This window comes from Phacochoerus africanus, chromosome 6 (assembly GCF_016906955.1).
Source record: "Phacochoerus africanus isolate WHEZ1 chromosome 6, ROS_Pafr_v1, whole genome shotgun sequence".
Classification (NCBI taxonomy): Eukaryota; Metazoa; Chordata; class Mammalia; order Artiodactyla; family Suidae; genus Phacochoerus; species Phacochoerus africanus.
In genome coordinates this window covers 110,332,924-110,358,441 of record NC_062549.1, presented here as the reverse complement: position 1 = coordinate 110,358,441, position 25,518 = coordinate 110,332,924, and the positions used below count along the sequence as shown (strand labels likewise).

Here is a 25,518-nt window from a genome sequence, read left to right as displayed (position 1 = left end):
AAGATTGCATCTTAGCATAACAAAGGCTGCTTCGACTTCACAGCTCCTGCTCAGCTCACCCTGCTCAGCTCACCACCCTGCTCAGCTCACCTCGAGCTCACCTCGAGGATACAGGCTGGCTTTGGTCTGACCGGCTCACTCTTGCCCTCGATTCTTCCCTTCTCACCCAATGGCAGGCACAGCTCATGCAAAGATGAACAGGAGATGGGCTCCCCTCCTAACGAGCACCCAGTGTCAAAAGGAAGACAGGCACAGAAACCTGCATTGTATTGACAAGAGCTGTGAGAGCCCAAGGACCGTGACTAGCTCTGCCAGAGGCAGTCAGGGAAAGCTTCAAAGGGCAGGTGATGTTTGTGCTGGCCTCTGAGGAATCAATAGGAGTTCGCCAGAAAGTGAGTAGGAGGAAGGGAATTCCAGGCGGAGGGAGCAACAGCCTGGGCAAAAGCCAGAGGTATAAGACCCTGGGGCTTCTGAAGAGTAGGCGGGCTGTTCAGAACCTAGAATGGGGAAAGGTTTTCCAGCAGACAGTGAGGGACCGTCAAAGATGATTGGCATCCATGAACCTCCGTGCATGCCAGCCGGCCTTCCAGGCATCAGTAACCCGCCCGTTTCTGGAACGTCTGGGAGAATCGTTTTTAAAAATACCCCAAACCCACCCAGGAGAAGGGAGGTACAGAAGTCCTTTCCCAGTGGAACTATGATTATTTTGCTCTCTCTCTCTCTCTTTTTTTTTCTTTCCAAAAGAACCTCCAGTCTTCTCTGAGGAGCCTGTTTAGGCCCTATGTCTTTATCCACAATGTCGAAATCCAAATAGCCCTGGAAAACAATAACAACAAAAATTTTCTTTCTCTTGGAACTCACTTGCGGCAAAATGACCTGAACAGATGTGAAGCTATTGAAATAGTCTTGATTGATTCGTTTGGTGGGACTATTCGTGGTCTGCTGCAGAAATACTAAGGCGTTTGATTACAGGGTACTGCCCCAGACCTCGCCAGGGTGTTATGTAATTAGGTGGCACATGGGCCGTATTACCTTCCTAAAATAAAATTAGGAACAAAGCCTGATTTCCAAAACCAGTTTGGCCCCGAGGCCTTTAGCTGAGGAGACGTGGGTCTGTATTACTTTTGTAAAGATGACACCGCAAGCCCAGCGGGCCCTCAACAGTGGGGGAGGACCCTGTGCCATTTCTCTGGCCACGTTTTGGTCCCATGTTCCACAGTGAACGTTTTAAGCCGCTTCCACTCGCTGACCCTCTGACCTCCCCTCTCAGCACCGCAGCCCAGCTGACGATTTTATCTCCTGCTTCAAGGGAAAAACAGTAGCCACCCAGAGGGAAATTGCCTTAGATGACAGAGACAGAAACAGGATACACAGCCCTGCCTGCAGCTGCCCCATCCTGTCCTCCTTCCCAGATGAACAGCTCAGGGGTCTCCCCTAAGGAAGACAGCTCTCCTTTCCTCCTCGGGATCCTTTGCCCTCCATCAGCTTCTTTTTTCTTTTTTCTTTTTTTTAAGACCGCACTTAACGGCATTTGAAAGTTCCTAGGCTAGGGGTTGAATCAGAGCTACAGCCACCAGCCTAACCACAGCCACAGCAACACAGGATCCGAGCCGCGTCTGCAACCTATACCGCAGCTCACAGCAATGCTGGATCCTTAACCCACTGAGGGAGGCCAGGGATTGAACCCGAGTCCCCATGGATACTAGACAGGTTGTTACCTCTGAGCCATGACGGGAGGTCCTTCATAAGCTTTTATCAATTGTCAAGTCACTGCATTAAAAACAAAAATGAGACCACAAATCAAAAGGCACCTGTCCATTGACTTCATAGCCTTGGCCGGATAATTGCCCTTTGGCTCCCAGCCTCTCATCTCCAAGGGTGCCCACCGCTTCTTCCCCTCTGCTGATCAGCTTTCCTCATCCATGCTCATCTGCTGGCCCCTTGGCTCCCTCACAGCCTGACTAATCCCACCCAGGACCTTGTGGCTGTAGCAACTTTTACTCTGTAGCGCGGGTCCCCTTCCGCCCTGGCGGGCTTTCTTCCCATGGCCCCCGGGGTCCAGCCATCTCCTGCCCTTCCTCCTGCCTCTACTGCTGCTCCTCTCCCTCCCTGGAATAGCCTCTGTCCTGCTTTGAACTTGCAGATCTTGCCTTGGTCCCAGGCTCTTGCTTCTCGTCACTCTACCCACAGCCACAGCTGCAGCCCCGGCCCATACACCTGCAGCTCACAGGTCGTACCTGCAGCGCGGCGCTCTCCTCTAAACTCCGAACTCCTTTGTCTCATTGCCACCTCAACATCTGCTTGTATCTTTTTTAGGACACATTAAACTCAACATTTTTAGAAGGGATGTTTTGATCTTCCCTGTTTCAGCCCATTAAGACCTGCTCCTTGTCTGCTGTTTCCACCTCCACCCACTCAGGTCTGCTGGCCAGAGATGTGGCCATCACCTTGGTGTCTCCCCTCTAGTGCTGCCACCTCTGGTCTGTCACTAGGCTCATCTCCGTCTTTCCTGCTATAGTCTCTCCATCTGTACCACCCTGACCCTAGGCAGCACCTCGTTACCTCCCACCTGGACCCCAGGAGGTGCTTCCTCCAAAGTCTGCTGCGTCTGCTGGTTTCTTCTGGAAATGTACATCCCTGGAGCTCCTGTTGTGGCTCAGCGGGTTAAGAACCCGACATAGTGTCCATGAGGATGGTGGTTCTATCCCAGGCCCAGATCAGTGGCTTAAGGATCTGGCGTTGCTGCAAGCTGCGGCGTAGTTCACAGATGTGGCTCGGATCGGTGGCTGTGATGTAGGCCGGCAGCTATAGCTCCGATTCCACCCTTAACCTGAGAACTTCCATATGCCGCGGGCCATAAAAGAAAGAAGAGAAAAAAGAAATGCACATCTGATCTTCACACGCCTTAGTTGTTTCCCCGGTTAAATGCTTTCTTGAGATCAAGACCAGCATCTTTGTGGGCCTGTTGCTCCGATTCCTCTGACTCTCCCAGCCTCGCCTGTGTGGCTCCCACGTGTCCTCGCCGCTCCAGCCCGCCCAGTCTCCATCGTTTCTTTTCACACATCGCTCCCCACGTGAGGTCCACCTCCGGACCACCTCAGGGCCTCTGCACACATCGTTCCCTCTGCCTGAATGCCCTTCCCTTCCCTTAGTGAAGGCAGCTCCAAGAGCCCTTCCTCTGGGACACCTCTCCTGGCCTCCTGACTCACTCAGATCCCCGGCACAGGCTCTCCCAGCACTGGGTACCTGGCCTTCCCAGCCCTTGTCGTTTGTGCAACTTAGCATCTGTTCGTGGGGTCATTTGACCAGTATCCATCTCTCCAACTGGAATGTGGATTCCATGAGAGCTGGGACCGTGGCCGCTACTGATCCCCCTGGTTCCCCATCCCCCACAGCAGGTGCTCAGGATTTGATGGTTGAGTGGCTGCATGTCACATCCACAGCGATGTCACAGCGCATTGAGTGTATGGCGAGAGGGAGGGGGTGGGGAGGGTGTGACCTCCTCCTGGATGTCGACGGGCTCTGGGCTCCTTAAGGCCTGGGCTCTGGGCTTTCTTGGTGAGCCACAGATGCCTTTAGCTGTTTCATGTGGGGTGAGGGACCTTCCTCTCCCCTGGAGCGCACGGACTGGCCAGCAGGCCGTCCTCCTGGGCCTCCATTCGGGTACAGGACCTGAAGCCTGACAGCTCTACTGCCATCTCCCCCCTCTCCCTCCCCCCAAGTTTACTCTGCAGCCTCCAAGCCCGCCAGTGCCTGTGCAGCTGGGGACGTGACTCCGGGGCTCAGACAGCCCAGGAAGCTGTTAGGATGGCGGGCCTCTGAGCTGGAGCCGGATGGACGCCCAGGTCTGTCCCTTCACTGTACATGCAAGGGAGAGACTTACCCACCCGCAGGCAGTGAGGGCCGGCCGGGCCAGGGCAGGGTTTGTGCCCACAGGGGGTGGATTCCCTAGTTAGCTCCTTGCCTCCCCCATCTGTCCAGAGGGCGGTCCCTTGGGTCCACCCCAGCAGAGAAGGTCCAGGGGAGAATGGTCCGAGGAGTTTAGCTACAGGCCAGCTGAGGTGGGAGGTGGGGCCAGAAGGGCACCACGGCCCGTGTCAGACCATCTGCATTTTAGTAACTCCTCGGCCCCAGCCGGCCAGCTCCATTACTTTGAAGGGGTCATTTCACCTTTGGGTCTCCGTTTACTTTTTCAAAATGCAAATGACAATCCCTTCCCACCAAAAAAAAAAAAAAGAAAAAAAAAGAAAAAAAAAGAAACAGAAAAGAAAAGAAAAGAAAAAAGACAAAGAAAAAGAAAAAAAGCCAACCAGGTCAGAGGCATTTTGTCAGGCTTCAGCACTACTACGTGCCTGGCATTACTTGTGATGGTGCCTTTGATCCTCACAATCACTTCGGGGGACAGACTATTATTCCCATTTTTCAGGTGAGAAAACTGAGGCTCATTGAGCAGACACTATCACTTGCCTAAGCCTTCTCAGCTGTTTAAAGAGCGGATCAGACTTAGACCTAGATCTGTCTGATTCTCAAACCCTGCACTGGGCCCAAGCCACAGTCCTTGCCTTGAGAACAAACAGTAAAAGGAAAATAGACATGAAAATCGTTTGGAAATTGCCCCACACCATCCAGATGCTATGGCGGTCCGGGCTCCTGTCAGGTCTGAGGACAGATGGAGGGTCAGGCAGGGGTTCCCCCCCAGGAAGTGTCTGGGTTCTTTTTTGTTTTTTATTTTTTATTTTATGGCCATACCCCTTGCATATGGAAATTCCTGAGCCAGGGACAGAATCTGACCCGCAGCTGCTGCCCACGCTGCAACTGTGGCAACACCAGATCCTTTAACCCACTCTGCCGGGCCAGGGATCAAGCCACTGCAGTCAGATTCCTAACCCACTGTGCCACAATGGGAAGTCCAAATGCCTGGATTCTGTGCTTCAAGTCCAGTGGGTCAGAGGTGATTCTTTTGTGACCTACAGCATGTAGATGTCTATGAATGAACTTTGGGTCTCTTTCTTTTTTGGAAGAGGATGTTTGGGTGGATGGAAGGGAGAAGTTGGTGTCTTTTTTCATGGTTTGAGGTGGATGAGGTATTTGGGAGACACTGGTGCTCTTGGTTGTCATGTGCTGTTGTGCAGGCTCTACACTGCACCCCTCCAGAAGGCACCATTCACACTCTAGTCTAAGTGAATGGCACTCCCTAGAGTTTGCACCACACATCATACATGATGGCCTTGAAGATGTTCCTTGGCCTGAGCTCCAGGGTAAGCAATGAAAGCAGTTAAAATTGACAGAGACCTTATTACATAAGCACATGGCATTTATTTTATCTTACCTAGGCCTCATGACAGTTGTCTCAAGTCGATACTCTTTTTTTTTTAAAGAGAAGTATAATTGATGTGTAATATCATGTAAGTTACAGGTGTACACTATAGTAATTTACAATTTTTAAAGATTATACTCCATTTATAGTTATTATAAAATTATTCCATGTGTTGTGCAATATATTCTTATAAGTTATTTAACTAATTAATTAATTTATGTATTGGCTGCACCTGTGACGTGTGGCAGTTCCTGGGCCAGGGATTGAATCTGAGCCTCAGCTGTGACGTATGCCACTATAGCAGCTCTGGATCCTTAACCCGCTATGCCAGGCCAGGGATTAAACCCATGCCACCACAGAGACAATGTCAGATTCTTTTTTTTTTTTTTTTTTTTTGCTTTTAGGGCCACACCCATGGGATTTGGAAGTTCCCAGACTAGGGGTCGAATTGGAGCTGTAGCTACCAGCTTACACCATAGCCAACTGCCACAGCTGCACCGGATCCAAGCCGCATCTGTGACCTATACCACAGCTCACAGCAACACTGGATCCCCGACCCACTGAGGGAGGCCAGGGATTGAACCCACATCCTCATGGATACTAGTCATATTTGTTTCCACTGCGCCGCAATGGGAACGCCCATGTGAGATTCTTAACTTGCTATGCCACAGTGGGAACTCCCTTTGTAGCTTGTTTTATACGTAGTGGTTTATACCTCTTAATCGTCATCCCTATGTGGCCCCTGCCCCCTTCCGTCTCCCCACTGGTAACCACTAATTTGTTCTCTATATCTGTGAGTCTGCTCTTTTGTTATATTCCCTAGTTTGCTGTATTGTTTAGATTCCTGATACTCTTGTCTTTTTTTTTTTTAGTGCCGCTCCCGTGGCATATGGAGGTTCCCAGGCTAGGGGTCCAATCGGAGCTGTAGCTGCCGACCTACACCGCCACCACAGCCACTCCAGATCCGAGCCCCATCTGTGACCTACACCACAGCTCACGGCAACACCGAATCCTTAACCCACTGAGCGAGGCCAGGGATCGAACCTGCATCCTCATGGATGCTAGTCAGCCACGACGGGAACTCCAGATTCCTGATATTCTTATTATCTGCGTTGTACGCTCGGGGGATGTGAGACTCAGGGGTTTAGGGGAATTGCCCAGGTCACTCAGCCACAGCCCTCTGCCCCAAAGCCACACTGCCTCTGGAGCCCACGAGGGTGCGCCAGGGGGGTGTGGAGGGACTGTCACTGCACGTGAGTAAAGCCTTTGTCTGTGTGTCTCCCCCGCCGCGGCCCCTCCCCCACCCTAGCTGGACAAGATGCTGGACCCCCAGGTGTGGCGGGAGGCGGCCACCCAGGTCTTCTTCGCCCTGGGGCTGGGCTTCGGGGGCGTCATCGCCTTCTCCAGCTACAACAAGCAGGACAACAACTGCCACTTCGACGCCGCCCTGGTGTCCTTCATCAACTTCTTCACCTCGGTGCTGGCCACCCTCGTGGTGTTCGCCGTGCTGGGCTTCAAGGCCAACATCATGAACGAGAAGTGTGTGGTCGAGTAGGTGGCCCCTCTCCTCCTGTCCGTCCTTCTCCCGAACCCTCTTCCCCCAGGGAGAGGCCCCCTCCACGCGGGCTGGGGGATGGAGACCAGAGGAGCGCTCTGTCCCCAGCCCCCGACCACGGGGACCGCTTCAGAGAGGTCTCTGCCGATGGCCCGTGGCGTCCGGCCTGGGTGCCTGGGAGGAGCTCCCGGCCTGGTGCCCACCCCTGCCTTGTGACCTTTCCGGTTTTTTGTTGTCATTGCTGTTGTTTTCCTTTTTTTTAAATCGTGTTCTCTTTTCACCCTAACCGCCCCCTCGTGCTGCAGGAACGCCGAGAAGATCCTGGGGTACCTCAACGCCGACGTCCTGAGCCGAGCCCTCATCCCTCCGCACGTCAACTTCTCCCACCTGAGCGCCAGGGACTACGCCGAGATGTACAAAGTCATCAGGACCGTGAAGGAGGACCGTTTCCCCGCCCTGGGCCTCGACCCCTGCCTCCTGGAGGACGAGCTGGACAAGGTGCGGGCCGGCCTGTCCTGCCAGAAGGAGCAGGAAGGCAGATGCGGGAGCGCGGTGCCCGGAGCCAGGCTGGTGGGGGGCGGATCGGAGCTCGGGCGCGGGCCTCAGAAGTCGCCAGGGACGCCTTCGTTCCTTGTTAAGCCAAGACCTCCTAGGCGCCCAGAGAGGGCGAGAGGGAACGTGCTGCCCAAACCCCTGCCTCCAAGACAGGTTGAGTTTCTCCGGGAAGACGAGCGAGGCCCATGCTCATGTCCCAGAAACCCCAGGAAGCACAGCCAGCTCTCACATTTCTCCAGTGGGTTTCCTGAGCACCCATACTGCTACGTGTAATGCGCTCGGAACAGTGCCCCGGACACGGCTCGCAGGAAGTAAAGTTCCCATTAGCATCTGCCCTCTGCTGTCTGTCCCTGGGGCTCTCGTGATGGCGCCGGGAGCTGAGAATTAATCCTATCTCCTGTTGTACGGGCGAGCAGCCTGTACGTTGGGTGCCTGCTCGAGGTCTCACAGCCAGGAAATCGGGGAGCCGGGGTTCAAACCTGGATGCTTCTGCCCCTCCCCGCTCCCTCTGCCCCATTGCCCCTTAGCCCCCAGGTAGGGCAGGGTGATCCTGGCGCCCCTGAACCCGCAGGCCCCAGTTCAGACGCCCTGCTTCTATGCCCGTTTGCACAGCTGGCAACTTTCAAAGTGACCGGTCTGTTCGGAGGGGTAGCAGAGAGATGCGCCTATTGGGTCCTGGGCTCCAGCTGGTGCCAGGGCTCCTGAGGGGAGCCAGGGCCTGCCCTTCTTTGTGACCCCCAGGGAGGGGGCGCTTTCCCTGCCTCATTAAACGTCAGCTTCATTCTGCTGGCATTGTCCTAACACCGAGGGACCGTGTCCTACCCCGTGACCTCTGCCCCAGATGATCAAGCACGAAAGGTTTCTTTTCCAGGTGACTGGCAGTCAGAAAGGACTGTCCCCTTCCTTGAGAGTCTGCCCCACTCTCTCAGGCGTGGCCTGGTCCTCTGGAGAGAAGTAGGATGGTAGCAGCGTTGATAGAATCCAACCCTGATAACAATCCAGATTGACACGGCTGGGGGAGGTGCTCCCTCGCGGTCACCAGACATCACAGGGCAGCGTACAAGTGCTGTCGGCGGTATTGAGTGGTCAGTTCCCCATGAGCAGGGGTCAGAGTATTGAAGCAATGGCTCTCTCCCTTGGCTGTCCATCAGTCACCTGGGGGCGCTTGATAAAACCTGACACCCAGTTTACCCCCAGGCCAAGCCAATCCTTGTCCCTGGGGAGAGACCCAGGCATTGGCTTTTTTTTTTTTTCTTTCCTTCTTTCTTTTTTGTGAGGACCGCACCCATGGCACATGGAGGTTCCCAGGTTGGGGTCAAATCAGAGCTACAGCTGCCGGCCTGCACCACAGCTCAGGGCAATGCTGGATCCCTGACCCACTGAGTGAGGCCAGGGATCGAACCTGTATCCTCATGGATACTAGTCGGGTTTGTTACCGTTGAGCCATGTGGAAACTGCTAACATTTTTTTAAAGTCGGCAATGTGAGTGCATTGGGCAGCTGAGGCTAAGACCACTCCACGGAAACCTGGAGTTCAGAGCTGGGAGTGGCCCCGCTGCGTAGAGGGACAGAGGCTTGAGCCGGGTGTGTTTCTAAAAGCGAGCCTCTTCCTCTGAACACCTGGGGTCTTTGGACAGCTCATAGCCTCCAGGCCCTACAGGTGAGCTCCTGAATTAGTGTTTTGCTCCCTGGGGGGTATTCTGATGCCCACTTAAGTTTGAGGCCCACTGGCCAACAGCAAGAGGATTTAGGTGAGGACGGGGATCCCCGGGAGAGAGGGAACCACTCTTCCTCAAGCGCCGAGGACAGAGATAAGGAAGTGGGGGGCTCCCAGGCGCCGCCGCTGAGCCCCTCCCTCTGCCCCCACCCTCAGTCCGTGCAGGGCACAGGCCTGGCCTTCATTGCCTTCACCGAGGCCATGACGCACTTCCCCGCCTCCCCGTTCTGGTCGGTCATGTTCTTCCTGATGCTCATCAACCTGGGCCTGGGCAGCATGATCGGGACCATGGCGGGCATCACCACGCCCATCATCGACACCTTCAAGGTGCCCAAGGAGATGTTCACAGGTAACTCCTCCCCGCGGCCCCCTCTGAGCTTGCGGGCTGCCCTGGGGGACCGTGGTCAGGTGGTGGCCTTGACCTCAGGAAGATGGGGTTCCGACGGTGTCTTTCACGACTCCATACTTAGAAAGCTCCCCTGCCCCCGCCCAACCTGGGGCACAGCTGGAGCCCGGCTCCAGAGAGGGACACCCAAGAGCCGAAAGGGAGAAGGCCATTGGCAGGTCCGTGCCAAACCTGGCCTGGGAGCTAGGCCGCCTTGGTTCATTGGCTTCTCTCCTCGAGGGCCTGCTGAGGTGTCTTGGCAGGGGTGGCCTGCCTCCAGGCTGGCCTGGCATCCTGTTCATCCCTGTCACTCCCAGCCCCGGGGTGCTCTCTGCCTAGTAGAGTGGGAGCTCAGAACCTCAGCATCTGGACCCCACCTGTGCCCCCACCCCCCGCCCCGTGCAGGGCTGGGTCTTCGGGAGGGTGGGCTACAGGCCTGCGGTGGGGAGGGGTGGGGGTGGGAGGGGCCTGGGTGCCCCTGCCCCCCTGGGCCCCACCCACCCTGCATCTGTGCCCCCACACCGGCCTCCTGGCTCTCTGTAGTGGGCTGCTGTGTCTTTGCATTCTTCGTGGGGCTGTTGTTCGTCCAGCGCTCCGGAAACTACTTTGTCACCATGTTTGATGACTACTCGGCCACCCTGCCGCTCACCCTCATTGTCATCCTTGAGAACATCGCGGTGGCCTGGATCTATGGAACCAAGAAGTAAGGGGGATGTGTGGGGGAGAGGGGGGGACAGGAGGAAGGGTCCCTCCCATCCCGACTCTCTGGAGAGCGCCGTGTGCCCAGGGCTGCTCGTGAGTGGGGCGGGAGATCCTGCAGCCAGAAGGTCAGCCTGCCAGCGCCCTTACAGATCATTCAGGGAAACTGAGTCTCAGAGAGAGGGCACAGCTGCCTGGGGGCCACTGGGCTGGTGAGAGACAGAGCCGGGCTGAGGACACACGTCTCCTGGGCTCAGGTCCTGGCATCATCCTAAACAGCCTTAAATGTCCATAGCACCTTTCCTGGTTACCAGCGCTTCAGAATTCTCTGAAGCTTGTTAAGCACTTCGTGGGTGGCCCCTGCCCTTGGGGAACTCCTTGACTTCGGTAGCCTGCCTCTCGGTTTGAGGGTGAGCTACAGGGAGGGTGAGACCAGGTGCGGTAGGGGCCTCGGTTTAAGGTTAGGTGGGGACAGAGTTCCTGTCGTGGCTCAGCGGAAACAAATCTGTCTAGTATCCATGAGGACACAGGTTCGATCCCTGGCCTGGCTCGGTGGATTAAGGATCCGACGTTGCCCTGAGTTGTGGTGTAGATCACAGACGGGCTCGGATCCTGCGTTGCTGTGGCCCCAATTTGACCCCTAGCCTGGGAACCTTCATGTGCCGCAGGTGCAGCCCTAAAAGACAGGAAAAAAAAAAAAAAAAAGTTGGGCGGGGTGAGATTTCAGCACCATGGAAGGATCGGGTCTCACGGCCTGAGTCTTGGGCAGACCTAGGCACTGTCAACCCCTGGCCTCATTCCTCATTCAGGGACAAGTCTGTGTCCCCAGGAAGCCCCCCCATGCACTCAGCAAGGCCAAGGGCTCTAACCTGCTCAGCCTGACCCTCCCCAAGGTCTGGACCATGTCTTAAATGAAGCTCTCTGCTGGGCCTGGCTGTATCCATCCTAGGAGAATGCAGAGGGTGGGCAGGAAGAGAAGAAGCAGGCCCTCCGGCCAGGGTTGGAACATGCTGCTGGAAGGGCTCCTACGGTTCTGCAGTCTGGTGAAGCCCCCTACCCCTTCTCAGAATGGTATTTTTAAATGCATAAAGCAAAAAAGAAAAAAAGTAAGAGTTCTCATTGTGGCTCAGCAGTAACAAACCTGACTAGTATCCATGAGGATGCAGGTTCAACCCCTGGCCTTGCTCAGTGGGTTGAGGATCCAGCGTTGCCATGAGCTGTGGTGTAGGTTGCAAACGCAGCTTGGATCTGGCGTCGCTGTGGCTGTGGCTGTGGCTGTGGCATAGGCTGGCAGCTACAGCTCCAATTCAACCCCTAGCCTAGGAACTTCCATATGCCACACATGCGGCCCTAAAAAGCCAAAAAGAAAAAAAAAGCTACGATAAAATATATAAGACTATATAGGAAATGAGTTATATTGGAAATTAGCAAAATCATGTTTCAAACCTGTGATATATTAATATATGTGTACTTTAGTTTTACTGCATTAAGTTATAAGATCTAATAACAGTAATTTGGAAGGAGTGATGAGCATAAATGACGTTTGTGGCTATTTCACTTGTGATGTGATAGAAGAATGTCTGTGATTTAATCACTTCCTTACAGAGTCAGGGGTTTATACTGTTTATACCGCTGCGGTTGCTTGCATTTATAATAGAAAGAAATGCAAGATTTCAGTTAGGTGTGACTGAGCCGAAGATGATTTATTCCCCCTATGGATTTCTTTCTTTTTTGCTTTTTCTTTTTTGGCCTCCTCCTGGCCTATGGTGTGCATAGGCCAGGAATCAGACTGGAGCCACAGTTGCAGCCCCTGCCACAGCGGCAGCACTTCTGTATCCCCAACGCGCTGTGCCTGGCCAGGGAGCCAACACCCAGTCCTGGCACTTCAGAGACGCCACTGATCCCGTTGTGCCACAGCAGGAACTCCAAAGATGATTTTTAAAAGTGCCATTTGTGTACACAGCCTGCAAGCTCCTGGAATTCCACTCACATGCCCAGGGCTTAGAATCCCAAGTCAGGTGGCCTTTCTGCCTTTGGACGCTAGGCACCTACACTTCTACTTCTCTTCCAGCAGGGGGAGTCTAGAGCCAGGCCAGTGTGAGTAGAGCTCTGTGCCCAGTGAAGCCCTCCGGAGTCTGTCCACCTGCCCAGGGCACGTCCTGTATCATATCCCCGGATGAGTGTGATGTGACATAATAAGAGGAAGTTAGGGGAGCACAGCAGAGCCTTTTCAGAGATGAGCCGGGCCACAGAATAATGTATTGAATATGAAGCACGGAAGAGCCTGGGAGGGAGGGACTGGTGGGTGGAGGCTTCCTGGAGGAAGCGGCTGGGGGTTATTATGCAGGAGCAGTGGGAGGGACAACTTCTGGGCCCTCCCCTGTGCCTGGCAGGTTCATGCAAGAGCTGACAGAGATGCTGGGCTTCCGGCCCTACCGCTTCTATTTCTACATGTGGAAGTTCGTGTCTCCACTGTGCATGGCTGTGCTCACCACGGCCAGCATCATCCAGCTGGGGGTTACGCCCCCGGGCTACAGCGCCTGGATCAAGGAGGAGGTGAGAGGTGGGGGCCCAAAACCCCCAGGATGCTGGCATCTTCCCAGGTCTTTAGGGGATAGACAGAAACGTTATAGGGCATTTACTCGGTGCCAGTCCCTGCCACCGAACAGGTTACACCTGCTCTGTAACCTTTGCCACAACCCAGAGAGAGGGGCGGGATTCCTAGGATCACACAGATGGGGCCACCGCGTGGCACAAAGGTGAACGTCCTTGTCCAGTGTTCCTACGCCACGTTTTCTCTCCATGTCTGTGGGATGGAACCAGTCCAACTTTTGACAAGGGTAGATACGGAGATCCCGGGAGGTTCAGGCCTTTAACCAAACCAGCCAACTCAGGAGCAGCCCCTGATACCCCCACCTGGGCCAGTGCCTGGGTGGGGGAGGCCAGGCAGGCTGGCAGGGGTAGGATGGGAGAGGCTGGGGGGTGGGTGGGCAGGGCAGGAGGGGGTGGCCCTGGCGTCTGAGAGGGTGAGGCTGCTGTAGGCGGGGCAGCGGGCCTCACCCCTGTCCCCCGTAGGCTGCTGAGCGCTACCTGTACTTCCCTAACTGGGCCATGGCGCTCCTGATCACGCTCATCGTCCTGGCCGTGCTGCCCATCCCCGTGGGCTTCGTCCTGCGGCACTTCCACCTGCTCTCCGACGGCTCCAACACCCTCTCCGTGTCCTACAAGAAGGGCCGTATGATGAAGGATATCTCCAACCTGGAGGAGAACGACGAGACCCGCTTCATCCTCAGCAAGGTGCCCAGCGAGGCGCCCTCCCCCATGCCCACCCACCGCTCCTACCTGGGGCCTGGCAGCACGTCGCCCCTGGAGACCAGCGGCAACCCCAACGGACGCTACGGGAGCGGCTACCTCCTGGCCAGCACCCCCGAGTCAGAGCTGTGACCACCGCCCCACCCTGCCTGCCTCGTCCCCCGCTCCCCGCCAGCCGGCCCGCCTGTCCCAGCCTGGCCTCTCCTTCCGGGCCAGGCCCTCCGCCCAAGGGGAGGGGGCTGCCCTGCCTCATCCCCCACCCCGGTCCCGGCCCATTTCTGCCCCCTCAATCTGAGTGGGTGCTGGGAGAAGCTCTGGCCCCCAGTCTAGGCCCCCAACGCAGCTAACCTTCTGAGAGCCTCGTACCAAATTGCAGCTGAGTAGCTGGAACCATCCAGAAATCCCGATTCCCAGCACAACACAGGGCCACTCTAGGGGTCACTCCGCTCTCCCTTTCTCCCTGGCACCTGGCACCTGCAGTTCTGCGGTCTCAGGGCCCTTTAGGTCTGTGCTGCCAGGCAGGGGTGGTGCTGGGAGGTACAGGGGTGGGTTGGATAGCCGTGTCTCATCCTGACTTAGAGGTGGGTCAGATGTGCCAGGACTCAGGGCTCAGACTTGGGGCGGCGTCTGTACAAGTCCCCAAGTTCTGTTTGGTGAGGCAGGTGGGGCCCTCTGGTTTGAGCAGCAGCCTGGGCCGCAGGGGTGGGGGGGGCTGAGGGGGCTCCTCTGGCCCCAGCTCTGGGGGAAACCCCCAAGTCCTTGGCCCTGCCTTGGGTGGGTGGGGCGTGCTCTCAAATCCTGCCTGGGGGGTTGATGACTGGCCCTGGAACCCCTCCCACCTCCCTTAGGGCTTCTCCTGCCCTCTCCCTCCACCTGCCTCCTGGAGCCCTGGGTGGCGGCCCTGCCTCCCTCCTCAAGAGTGGGGGGTGGTGCACAGCACACGGAGGGCACACCTGATGGTTCCCAGCACAGTTCAGATGGTTCGGAGCACAGCTGTGAAGCACACCCCTTCCCCTCTTGCCTGGGGCCCGACTTTCTCGCTAGTGGCAGCTTCTCCCCCAGAACAGCGGTCCCTGGACATCAGGGGCTCACACCCGGGGAAAGAAATGATTTCACTGCCCCTTTGGGCCACCACCCCCTCCTTGTATAAGCACAGCCCCCCTGTGTGCACATCATGTGGGGACACCTCGGAAGCCTTTCCCAAGCTGCCTGGCCTGTGGCAGGGAGGGCCACGGGCAGTGCTGTGGACACTGCAAGCTGCCAGGGGACGGGCCAGCCCTCTGTCCTGGGGCTCAGTCCCACACGTGCTGACCCAACTTACCTTCCCCTTCCCCAGAAGGGGGCTTCCCTTGGAGTATAGACTCAGAGGAGCAGAACCTGACCAGGGATCAGAAGTCTGCAGAGCAATAGATGGAAGGATGGATGGATGGATGGGTGGATGGATGGATAGATGGAGGGAGGGAAGGATGGATGGAGGGAGGGAAGGATGGATGAATGAATGGGAGGGAGGAAGGAATTCTGGCTGGGACAGCAAATCTCCATCTCTGAGAGCTGTGGTGGGCAGGGCAGGGCGGGCCACAGTGCTTGGCCTGGCTCCCTTCACAGAGGGTCCTGACTCACTCTGTGCCTCTGACTGCTCTCAGCCTGGGAGAGTCAGACTAGGCCCAGGGCGCCGTCCTTCACCCCTTAGTCTCTTGGTTCCTCCCCCTCCTTGGAGTCCACCCAGCACCTCCCTTACCCGTCCCCCCACCCCGTGCTCCCATTTGCAGCCCTCTCAGCCACAGCCATCCTTCCCGCGTGTGTGAGGGGAGAGGGAGACCCACATCTCCCCAAAAATGTGAGCTTTGGGGGCACCACATCCCCCCTTAGGCCTCCTCACCTGACACCACCTGCTCCCTGGCCCCGTGCCTGATCCCAAGCAGAAATAGCAGCAGGAAGCACAGGGCGCCGGGAGAGACACTGGACTAAATATACTCTTCTGTGTATTCTTTCTATTGTATATTCAATCTGTACATGTGGGTGTAAATGCTGGTAAATGACAAACCCAATATTATACTGTGGCTGGTGGACTATTTTCATCCTCAGTGCTGTACAGATCTATTTTCATTGTATATTTGAGATATTTTTAATTTTGTAGCGTGTCGCTGGCCCAGGCCCCAGCCTGCCAGCCTGAGACAGGGTGACTGAGCCGGGCATCTTCTCTGTCCTCACGGGCTGGGTAGTGCTTGTAGCCACTGCTGTGAGCGGGGCCCTGTCCTGCTGTGTCTGCTGTTAGCTGTAGGGCCTGGAGCTTGGCATGCGTGTGTGCGTGCGTGTGTGTGTGTGTGTGCACATACGTGGGCGTGGGTGTGTGTAGGCTGCTAATTTGTGTTTCCCAGCGTTCACCACAACCCTGAAGACCACGCCGCCGCCGCCTCCTGCCCCTCCTCTCAGCTCCATCAGGCGAGGTCGCAGGGCAGGGTCCCGTGGGAAGTGCCCTCTGTGGGAAAGGCACACGCTTCTGACGGGTGACACATTGCCTTCACACCAGCGGGCTTGCCCGAAACGGGGAAGGGGGGTCTTGGGGGCATGGGGGAGGTCCTTAAATTTCTTTTCCAGCCAGCCTCTTGCTGTGCCCATTGGAGGCACAAGCTCTTCCCTCCCAGGGTAAGCTCTGGGTTTCTCAAGAGGACGAGACCCCAAGAGGGCATTGGCTCACAGGGCCCCTGTCCTGTGTGTGTCCTTGACACATCACTGGCAGTGTTCAGAGGGAACAGCTGACCCTCCCCTGTGCCTCTGACACACGCCACCTGGGAGTGGGGCAGGGCCGAGAGCAGGTGGGGCATCTGACCAGGTCAGACCAGACCCAGAGCCCCCACAGGAGCAGGAGGTGGCCAGAGGGGCAGGCCCCTATGCTCCTGCACAGGGTCTCCACCCCAATGACTTTGGTGCTGTCCTTGCAGTGCCCACAGGGGACAGAGCGGACCTAGGGCAGAGCAGGGCAGGGCTGTACCGGAAAGAGTCCCTGGTCCTGCCTCTGCTTGCCCTCCAGCCCGTCACCAGCTTCTTGCTCAGGGAGCCCTTTCTGCTGAGGCAGCTTGCAGCCGAGGCCCAGATGGGGTGGGCACACAGGCTGGTGCCAGCCAGGTTGGCTTTTGCCCTCAAGCAGTATAAGTCTGTGGGGGCTGCTGCTCTTCTAGTGCCCGGAGAAGCCCTCCCGAGTCAGTCTGCCACGGGCCATGTGGCTGGCAGGGGGCGGAAGCCGCATGGGCCCAGGCCTGAGCGGGCTGCCGCGTTATGATGGGCAGGGGGTGGGCCTCTGCCCATCCTCACTGCACCTCCCCCTCCCCGCCAGAGCACAGGTTGGAATGCACGCGACTCCCTGAGCCCTGAACCTGGGGACCCACTACCCCTTCACTGGAGCCTAGTGACTGGAGGGGAGGGGGGAGGGTCCGGGGTCCCCGCTCATCCCAGCCCTGCTTTGTACAGACCCAAGCGCACCTGGCAGACGTCACTTTAGGTTCTGGCACCAGCTCAGAACAATTCCAGTCCACGTGCCCCACACTAGACAAGAGTCCTGGGTCACGACCACTCAGCCCAGGGGAGGGAACAAGGCATTGTCACCCCTGGAGACCCTCTTTCCTCTCTTTCCTCCCATGGTGTACAATAAAGCGTCTGTTCTTACCAAACCCATCTTGCCTGTCTTGTCTTTTTTTGGTCTTTTTAGGGCCGCACCCGCAGCCTATGGAGGCTCCCAGGCGAGGAATTGAATCAGAGCTGCAGCTGCCGGCCTACCCCACAGGTCACGGCAACACCAGATCCTTAACCCACTGAGCAAGGCCAGGGATCAAACCTGAGCCCTCATGGGTGCTAGTCAGGTTCATTATCACTGAGCCACAAAGGGAACTTCCTCTCTTGCCTTTCAGACCTGCCCTGGATCAGGGAGAGGGGATCCCCAGTGCAGCTTTGGGGTGAAAGCCTGCATGGGAGGGGCCGGGGAGGACGGCTGTCGGGGTCTGGGGGCTGCCCTGCTGTCTGGCTGTGGCGTTTGAGGATAAGGAGGGACATGGGCTTATGTTCCCAGGAATCGTCCAGCAGAGTTAACGGTGCACACATGCCGGCCGCCCGCCTTACAGAGTCCGGGGCTTCCCACCTCGAAGCCGTGTGGTAGTTGCAGCAGCTCTGTGCGGGTGAGACGTTCACTGGTGCCTGAGGGTTTCTGGGCGAGGAAGAGGAATGGGAGATGGAGGTTGTTGTCCATGCACAAGGCTGGAAGGGGAAATTCCTGCCCTGACTTTCTGCCGGGAAGACAGCCATGTAGACCTGTCAGCTGCGCGACGGTGGAAACCACCCTTCAGGGAGAGGCAGTGCCAGTGCCCAGAGGCCTGCGAGGGAGGTGGGAGAGGGCAGAGGACAGGCGGGTTCACCGGGAGCCGGCCGCGTTGTGCGTTCTGAGGGCATGGCCCTGTCTTCCAGGCAGCGATCGCTCCTGCCAGCTTCAGTAGACGGTAACGATGAACCATGAGGTTTGACAGGAGCTGTTCTCTCAAATTTCAACTGAGCATCTACTGAATGCTGGGCTCTGAGCAGTGGAATGCGCTGTGGGTGGGGGACGCGTGCCTTCTTGCCTCACGTCTCAAGAATCACAGACCTCAGCACCCACTCCATGCTGGAATGAGGCTGCCTAATCCCAGCCAAAGACCCCCAAGAAACCTTGCATTTCCTTCTCTGGCAGCAGAGAAGAAAGTGCTGTTCCAGAAATAGCCACCAGATGGCAGGAAAACCCATGTCTTGGTCCACCTAGCGTCTCCCACGCTATCATTTCTTCCTCTGTGGGTTAATTTCCTTTTTTTTTTTTTTTTTTTTTAATATGGCAGTACCTATGACATATGGAAGTTCCCAGGACAGGGGCTGAATCCAAGCTACAGCTGCAGCCTATGCCACAACTGCAGCAAGACAGGATCCTTTAACCTACTGCACCAAGCCGGGGATTGAACCCACACATCTGCAGCGACCCGAGCTGCTCCACAGTGGGAACTCCGGGTTAATTTACACTTGAACATTTATTAAGCATCCACCATGAACAGGCTCTGTTCCAGCTGTGGCTACACAAAGATAAATAATCAGTGCCTACTGTCTTGAGTTTGGAAAAGGGAACCCCTCCTCCCCAACCCCTCCCTCTCCAAAGCTCCCCACATTATCTCTCAAACAGGGGAATGCCTTGGTGCTGAAAATACCACTCTTTGAAAATTCATTCAGTTCTTTGTTTGAAAGTCAGTGTTTTTGGTTGAAATGCCAACCCTCTTGCCAGGAGGGACACATAGATCCACTAAGAAGCAGCATAACAAAGGCTTGGGTTTGAGGGAATTTAGGAGTCAGACTTCTCGAGTTCAAGTTCAAATGCCAGCTAGGGCTCCTGCTTCCTGAAAGACCTAGGGCAAGTTATGCAACCCCTCTGAGCTTAAACTTTTTAATCTGTAGGATAGGTATAAAGTGGATAGAATGACATAATGCCTACATAACAAGTTACACTTACGCTTAAAGGATTAAAACTCATGTTTTGGGAGTTCCCATTGTGGCACAGCGGAAAGAAATCAGACTAGTATCCACAAGGACACAGGTTTGATCCCTGGCCTTGCTCAGTAGGTTGGGGATCCAGCTTTGCCCTGAGCTGTGTGAGCTGTGGTGTAGATGGGTTTGGATCCTGCATTGCTGTGGCTGTGGTGTAGGATGGCAGCTGTAGCTCCAGTTCGACCCCTAGCCTGGGAACCTCCATATGCCTCGGGTACAGCCCTTAAAAAAAAAAGGCAAAAAAACAAAAAACGCTTATGTTTTAGGGATGAGGAATTCAGGCAGGACTGGTCTGAGTGGCTCTTTTAATGGTGCTGAGGTCACCCAGTGGAATGAAACTGGCAGATAAGCTGGTTTGGAGGGTCCACAGCAGCCACACTCACATTCAAACGGCAGGCACATCAGTGAGAACGGCTGGCAGGCTGGCCTTAGACTGTTCCCAGGGGAGCATCCGCAGCTGGACTGCCCCCGCACAGTTCACCTCTGGGTCCACGGTGGCTCCAGATGCCCAGAGAGACCGTTTCAAGAGACAGGAGGGGGACGCGGCCCATTTCTTAAGGGGCCTGGCCCTGGAAAATGACACAGCGTCACTTCTGCCATATCCTGTGGATCACAGCATCTGCCCAGAGTGAATGCGAGGGCTTACAGGCCCCCCCTTGGTGATGGGAAGGGCACCAAAAAAATGTGTGGCTGCCCATGTAACTGGCTTATTCCAGGGGGCCAGGGATCCTCAGGCATCGGCGCCCAAGTGGGGCACAAACAGGGAAGTTGTGCTGGGAAGGCGAATGGCTGAGCTGGGGCCCCAGGGCGGAGGGAGCAGACGGGAGGAGGAGGGCGCCTGGGAGGACGTGGGAGCCGACTTCTGTTGCATGTTTGCCCAGAGCAGATGGCATGAGGTAGGTCTGAGTCATGGCTGTGTCACAGCCCTATGACCCGGGGCAAGTCCCGGAACCCGTTTCACCTCTACTTTCTAGAAGGAGAATGTCCCTTCTCACAGAGACGTTGTGAGGGAAAAATGAACTGGAGAACCGACTGGAAGCCAGTAGAGAATTCTTTCCATCCTGGCATCTAATACTTGCTCATTAAATATCAGCTTCCTTCCTTCTTAGAACGGGAGTAAGTCCAGGGGGCCTGCTGCCTTCTGGGGGCCCCCTCACCCTCGCAGAGAGTCATTCTCCCAGAGCTATTCAGAAGGGACGGTCTCAGCCTAAAACATTAAAAAGCCCAGGAAGGAGGAGAAAGAGGCCCCGTTTTAAGGAGAGGGAAGGCCAAAGTGTGGGGGTCTCTCCGATCCCACAACCAGCCCCCGAGCCACAGCCAGCTCTAGCCACAGGGCCTGGGGCCAGAGTAGGATTCTACAGACCATCGGGATGTGGTCGGGTTTTTTTTTTTTTTTAAGGCCCCCAATTCTTTAACACATCAAGGGAGTGGAGTCTAAGCTCCTTTCCCAGAATCTGGGTGAGGAAGGGCCTCCCCGACCAACAGAATATGGCGGCCGTGATGCTCTGTGACCTCTGAGGCGAGATTAGAAGAGGTCACGCCACTTCCACTGGGAGTTCTAGGGAGAGCGGTTCTGAGGAAACTCAGCCAACATATTAGAAGTGTAACTACCCTGAGACCAGCCTGGGCCAGAGGGGCCGTGTGTCTGCAGGTGTTCGGTTGACAGCTTCAGCCGTGGTCCCAGCCAAGAGCTGGTACCCTCTGCCGGCCCCACAAACACACCCTGGCGAACATCCAGCCCAGCTGATCTTCTGATGCCCGCAGCCCCACCCGACACCTGCCTGCAGGTGCATGAGGCATGCTAACAAGGCCTGTCTACCAGGCCCTTCTAACCTCCTGACCTGTAAGATCCTGAGCGCGATACAATGCTTGCTAGATTTACACCACTTAATTGGAGTCGTTTGCACAGCAGTGGTAGCCAGAATATGAACTTTAGTGAGTATCTGGCCCAAACTCCTCAGAGAACAGTTGGGGAAACTCAGAGCCTCGTGTATTATGGTTTCGAGTTCCCGTTGTGGCTCAATGGGTTAAGAACGTGAGTGCAGGTTCCATCCCTGGCCTCGCTCAGTGCATTAAAGATCCGGTGTTTCTGTGAGCTGTGGTGTAGGTCGTAGATGCAGCTCGGATCTGGTGTTGCTGTAGCTGTGGCATAGTTCGTCAGCTGCAACTCCGATTCGACCCCTAGCTCCAGAAACTTCTATGTGCCAAAGATGTGGCCCTTAAAAGAAAAAAATTAAAACTAAAAAATAAGATGAAAAGCATACTGCGTTTTTAAAAAATACAATACATGATGGACTTGGAGTCAAAGGGCTAGAAGGGACCTGAATGTCAACCAAGCAGGGGGCAAAATTGGGGCCAAAGACTCGATTTCTTGACTCCCAATCCAATGCACCCTCCAGCCCAGCAAGATGCTGACAGGGAAGGCTCCATCCTCTCCCACCCTCATCCTGCTGCCTCGTTAATCCCATCCGTCAAGCTCCAACCAAGGGTTCTGAGTGCCTGGAACTGTGCTAAGCACTGGGAGTACACAGAGCAGGACCAGCCGGGAAGCCCAGCCTGGCGGAGGCCGTCATAATCTGACGTGGCGCGTCCTGTCACTGTCGTGCTCACCCTGGCAGGCACATTGCTGCATTCACTCACACGGTCGTGCATGGTAAGAAACCCCTGGAAATGGGGAGGGGGCCATGTCTGTCACTCAGCAGTCATGATTTGCATTATTAGGGTTGCATTCTTGGTTATAGGGTTGCCACCACTGGCTGCATTATTAGGCTTACACCCGGTGAGCCATGGTGCCAGCTGCAGGGCAGAAAGACTCCGTGGAGCCGCACCCTGTGGCCCCCTGGGTCCCAGCAGCCTGGCTTCCCGGGGCTGACCCAAGCAGGGAAGGAGTGCTGGGCTTCAGGAGTATCCAAGAGGAGCTAGAATTTGCCCCTCCAGACAATTGCGTTCCTTCCCCCAGGACACCACTGGAGGGGACGGGGCCCATCAGGACTAATTAACTACTCTAATGGAATAAACCAGTTTTGCTAGAATTTAGCCCAAGCAGGAGGAATGTGTACTTTTCTAGATGGAGAAGCACCACGTGCCAAGGTGTCTTGCCAGCTGGGCCCTGAGCAACCATGTGCGCACACGTGTTCTTGTTCCCCGCCCTGGGCTGGGTCTCCGCCTCAGCAGCCCTGAGGCAAGAGGGCTCTGGGGGTCCACGATCCTGCCACTCCCTTGACCACTGTTCTACACGGGCTCCACGGGCCCCATGTCATGCTCGACGCTTGGTCCACCCCCAAGCCCAGCTCAGTCTCCCAGCTGCTCCTTAGGCCTGGACTGTCTGGAGGAGAAGTGCCTGTGAGCTGACACTCAGGTCCATGGTTTATGAGGCTGTGTCCTGGCGAGGCCTGAGCTTGTAGCCTGTAGCCTGCACCCTTCGGGTCCTTTCTTTTTTCTTTTTTGTCTTTTTTAGGGCCACACCCCTGGCATATGGAGGTTCACAGGCTAGGGGTCAAATCGGAGCTACAGCTGCTGGCCTGCACCACAGCCACAGCAACGCCAGATCCTTAACCCAACCGAGCAGGATCAGAGATCAAAGCCGCATCCTCATGGATACTAACCCACAGAGCCACAACGGGAACTCCCTTCTGATCCTTTCCCTTTAAGAGCAGGGTCATCAAAGGCCACCTTTTGAGGTCCCCCAGAGCTCCAAATGTGCCTTCGCTAGGATTTCCACAGCAACCCAGCCCTGCCTTCAGCCCTCACGAAAAGCCCTTCAAGCTGACCTCCGCGAGGCCCAAGGGCTGCCCTCTACGTCCGGGTTCTTCCCAGATCCCTCCTGGGAAGGCTCTCAGCATTAGATTTGGAGCCTGCAAGTCTCCGCAGGGTGCCTGGGGGTGGGGGTGGGAGGCAGGATAAAGTGAAGTGATAAGCAGAGGTTTCAGCTTCTGTGCTCCCATCCTCCCTCCAGGAGGGGAAAGGCTCTATTCCCCTCCGCCTCGTGGTGATGGTTGATAAAGCAATTCAATTAAGCAGTCTGGGCAGCAGGGAAGGCTGGGGAAGGATGCTGGCTCCTTGACCTGGACCTGAGGAAAGAGGGGCTGGTCCTTGGCAGGAGCTGGAATATCAAAAGGGAGAAGCGTGAATATCAATGGCCAGGGCCTTGCTTTGGCAGCCAGGGGGGCTACTCCTAGGCTTGGAGCCCCTCAAAACCAGCAGGGTCCAAAGAAAAGAGATGGAGAGGAGACTGGATGGCCCCTGTCACCCCAAAGTGGCCGAGCCCCACACCAAGCCCAGTGGGGACACAGGCTTTGATGTCAGGCTCTCAAGCCTCCCACTGGGCAGATCAGCCTCAGTGCTCAGAGAGCAAGGGTCTTATTTGAGGGGCTCTGGAAACGCCACAGGTGCTTGACAGCCTCCCAGCAGGGCCCCTCTGGGATCAAGCTTTGCTCTTTTCCTTTTCTTTAGCCATAGTTTTATTCCTGGTGAGGAAAATCCACTTTAGCAGGAACTGGCTCCCAGACAGACGTTCTTTCCCAACAGCCAGAAGAAACCTGGGCATCCAGGGAGGAAGGTAGAGAAAAGGTGAGACTGAAGGGAGAGAAGCTCATGGCATTGGGAATTTCCACCTGTGACTGTTTTCGTGGTTGTGCTTAAGCCTGTCGGTTATCACGGTCTCGGAGGACCGGAAAAGGCCAAGGCCACATGGGAGAGGGATTCGAGGTCCTGGAACTGGGGGGAAATCCATCAGCCCCTTTCTCTCTCATCACCACAAGCCAGAAGGTAAGGTTGGAAGCAGGGTCTCCTAGCACCACCAGGGGGCAGCACCCACCCATCCGCAGTACGCGGTCACAAGGCAGGTTGGCCAGGGGGCTCTCTCCCCGTTTCTGAGCTTTGAGGAAATAGCTGGACCTCACACACACCAATTGAGGCAAAAAGGCCCTATGAGGCCAACTGCAGCATACTGAATCCACCAGAAAATTCCAGAGAGGCCCGGGGAACAGGTTAGCCCAGAGCTCTAGAATACAACCTTCCGCGGGGAGTAAGGCCTTCTATGGAGGCCCCTGGCCTAAAGTTGACTTCCCCTCTCCAGAAGCTGGTAGGTGGGTGACCTGAGTCAGGGGCCCTCCCACCCCGTGATCCTTCACCCCACTGCCTCTTTCAGGCGGGCCCTCTGTTTTCCATGACTTCCTGGGTTCCCCTACCCCTGACCCCAGCTTTCTGACCTCCCCTCCAGGCCTTCCCCCCCCCTCCCCCCAGGCAGCTTTCTTCCTCCACCCATCTCCCCACATGCTCCTCATCCTCTACAAACCGTGCGGCGGGGAAGCACCACGCAGGGAGCGATTTACCAGGGTGAGGCTGGAGGGGCAGTTTTGGTCATTGATTTCCAGCGAAGCCTGGAACAGCTTCTGGCACATCTTAGGCACGCAAGAAATATTTATGGAAGGAACAAATGACTTAAGAGTGGGATGCTGGGGTGGTTTTTTCACCTCTCCCACCCCTCCCCCATCAACCTGGCCCTCTCCTCGGAAGGACCGCGTGCAGCCAGACCAAAGGCTGGAAAGTGGGGGAGAGCTCCCCAGGGGAGTGTGCCAGGACAAAAGCAGGTATCGCTTTAACGCCATTCATTACAGTCAATTTGTAACTCTCCTTGCGGTGGTTCTTCCTTCCTCGTTCCAGCTTCTGACCCATCCTGGGTCTTCTCTTCCCAATCCCATTTGGGAGATTCTTTTTTTTGCTGCAGCAAACGCAAAGCCAGCTAAACTCTGAAATGCAGACATCAGGTCCAAGGGATAAGGCGACTAGACACAACATGGGGGCCTGCAAACATGTTTCTGACACCGGTCCAGGATGCTGTCCACCTCTTCTGCATGTACGTACAGATCACAGACCATCATCTTGTCACTTTGGTTTTCTGACCTCATCAATGATGAGCCTTTTGCTTCTAAGAATCCCTCACACTGGCACTGGGCCCCCGTCTCCTTTCTCCCAGTATAGCCAGGTATTGACTGATCTGGAAATCAGATGATGTTCTGATGTCCGGGAAAGCCGTGTCAAGCACCTTGCATTTCTGCTTTATAATCCTTCTCACGGCATCTGGACAGATGTGGAGGCTGCCTAAAACTTTAAAGAAAAAAATGGATTAATTTAAAGATGTAGAAGAGGTCTGGACTTAAAAACAAATGAATCTGGACATTGCTCTTGGGATGAGGCCAGTCAAGGCTGGCTGCTGCCTAATGATTGGGGTATGGCAGCTTCTCAATCACTTAGCAAACAGGTTCTCAGAGGCAGGCACTGTGGGAGCTATCAAGATGAAAAAGCGGTGCAGTCGGGAGGAGCTCAGGGTCAGAGAAGGGAGATGAGACAGAAGAAGGGCAGAGTCAACTTGCAACGAGTGACACAAAGTAGAGCCTGGAGAGGGCCACAAGATGGGACTCGGTCACT

At 55.8% G+C, this 25,518-nt stretch overlaps 1 protein-coding gene and 1 pseudogene across 3 annotated transcripts in view; both read left to right on the top strand.

The window, feature by feature from the left end:
• SLC6A17 (solute carrier family 6 member 17) overlaps positions 1 to 13,681 on the top strand; it is a 113,825-nt gene extending 100,144 nt beyond the window's left edge. For both annotated transcript variants that reach the window (XM_047785076.1, XM_047785075.1), the window contains 6 exons: positions 6,627 to 6,868; positions 7,178 to 7,370; positions 9,300 to 9,492; positions 10,072 to 10,231; positions 12,621 to 12,783; positions 13,303 to 13,681. In XM_047785076.1, coding sequence (XP_047641032.1) covers positions 6,627 to 6,868; positions 7,178 to 7,370; positions 9,300 to 9,492; positions 10,072 to 10,231; positions 12,621 to 12,783; positions 13,303 to 13,671 — 1,320 coding nt within the window. In that variant the 3' untranslated portion in view covers positions 13,672 to 13,681. The remainder of the gene's footprint in view (positions 1 to 6,626; positions 6,869 to 7,177; positions 7,371 to 9,299; positions 9,493 to 10,071; positions 10,232 to 12,620; positions 12,784 to 13,302) is intronic.
• An 814-nt stretch (positions 13,682 to 14,495) lies between these two features.
• On the top strand, positions 14,496 to 17,207 carry LOC125129875 (uncharacterized; annotated as a pseudogene). Its single transcript, XR_007135587.1, has one exon. The product of XR_007135587.1 is annotated as an uncharacterized LOC125129875 (transcript).
• Positions 17,208 to 25,518: the final 8,311 nt, after the last annotated feature.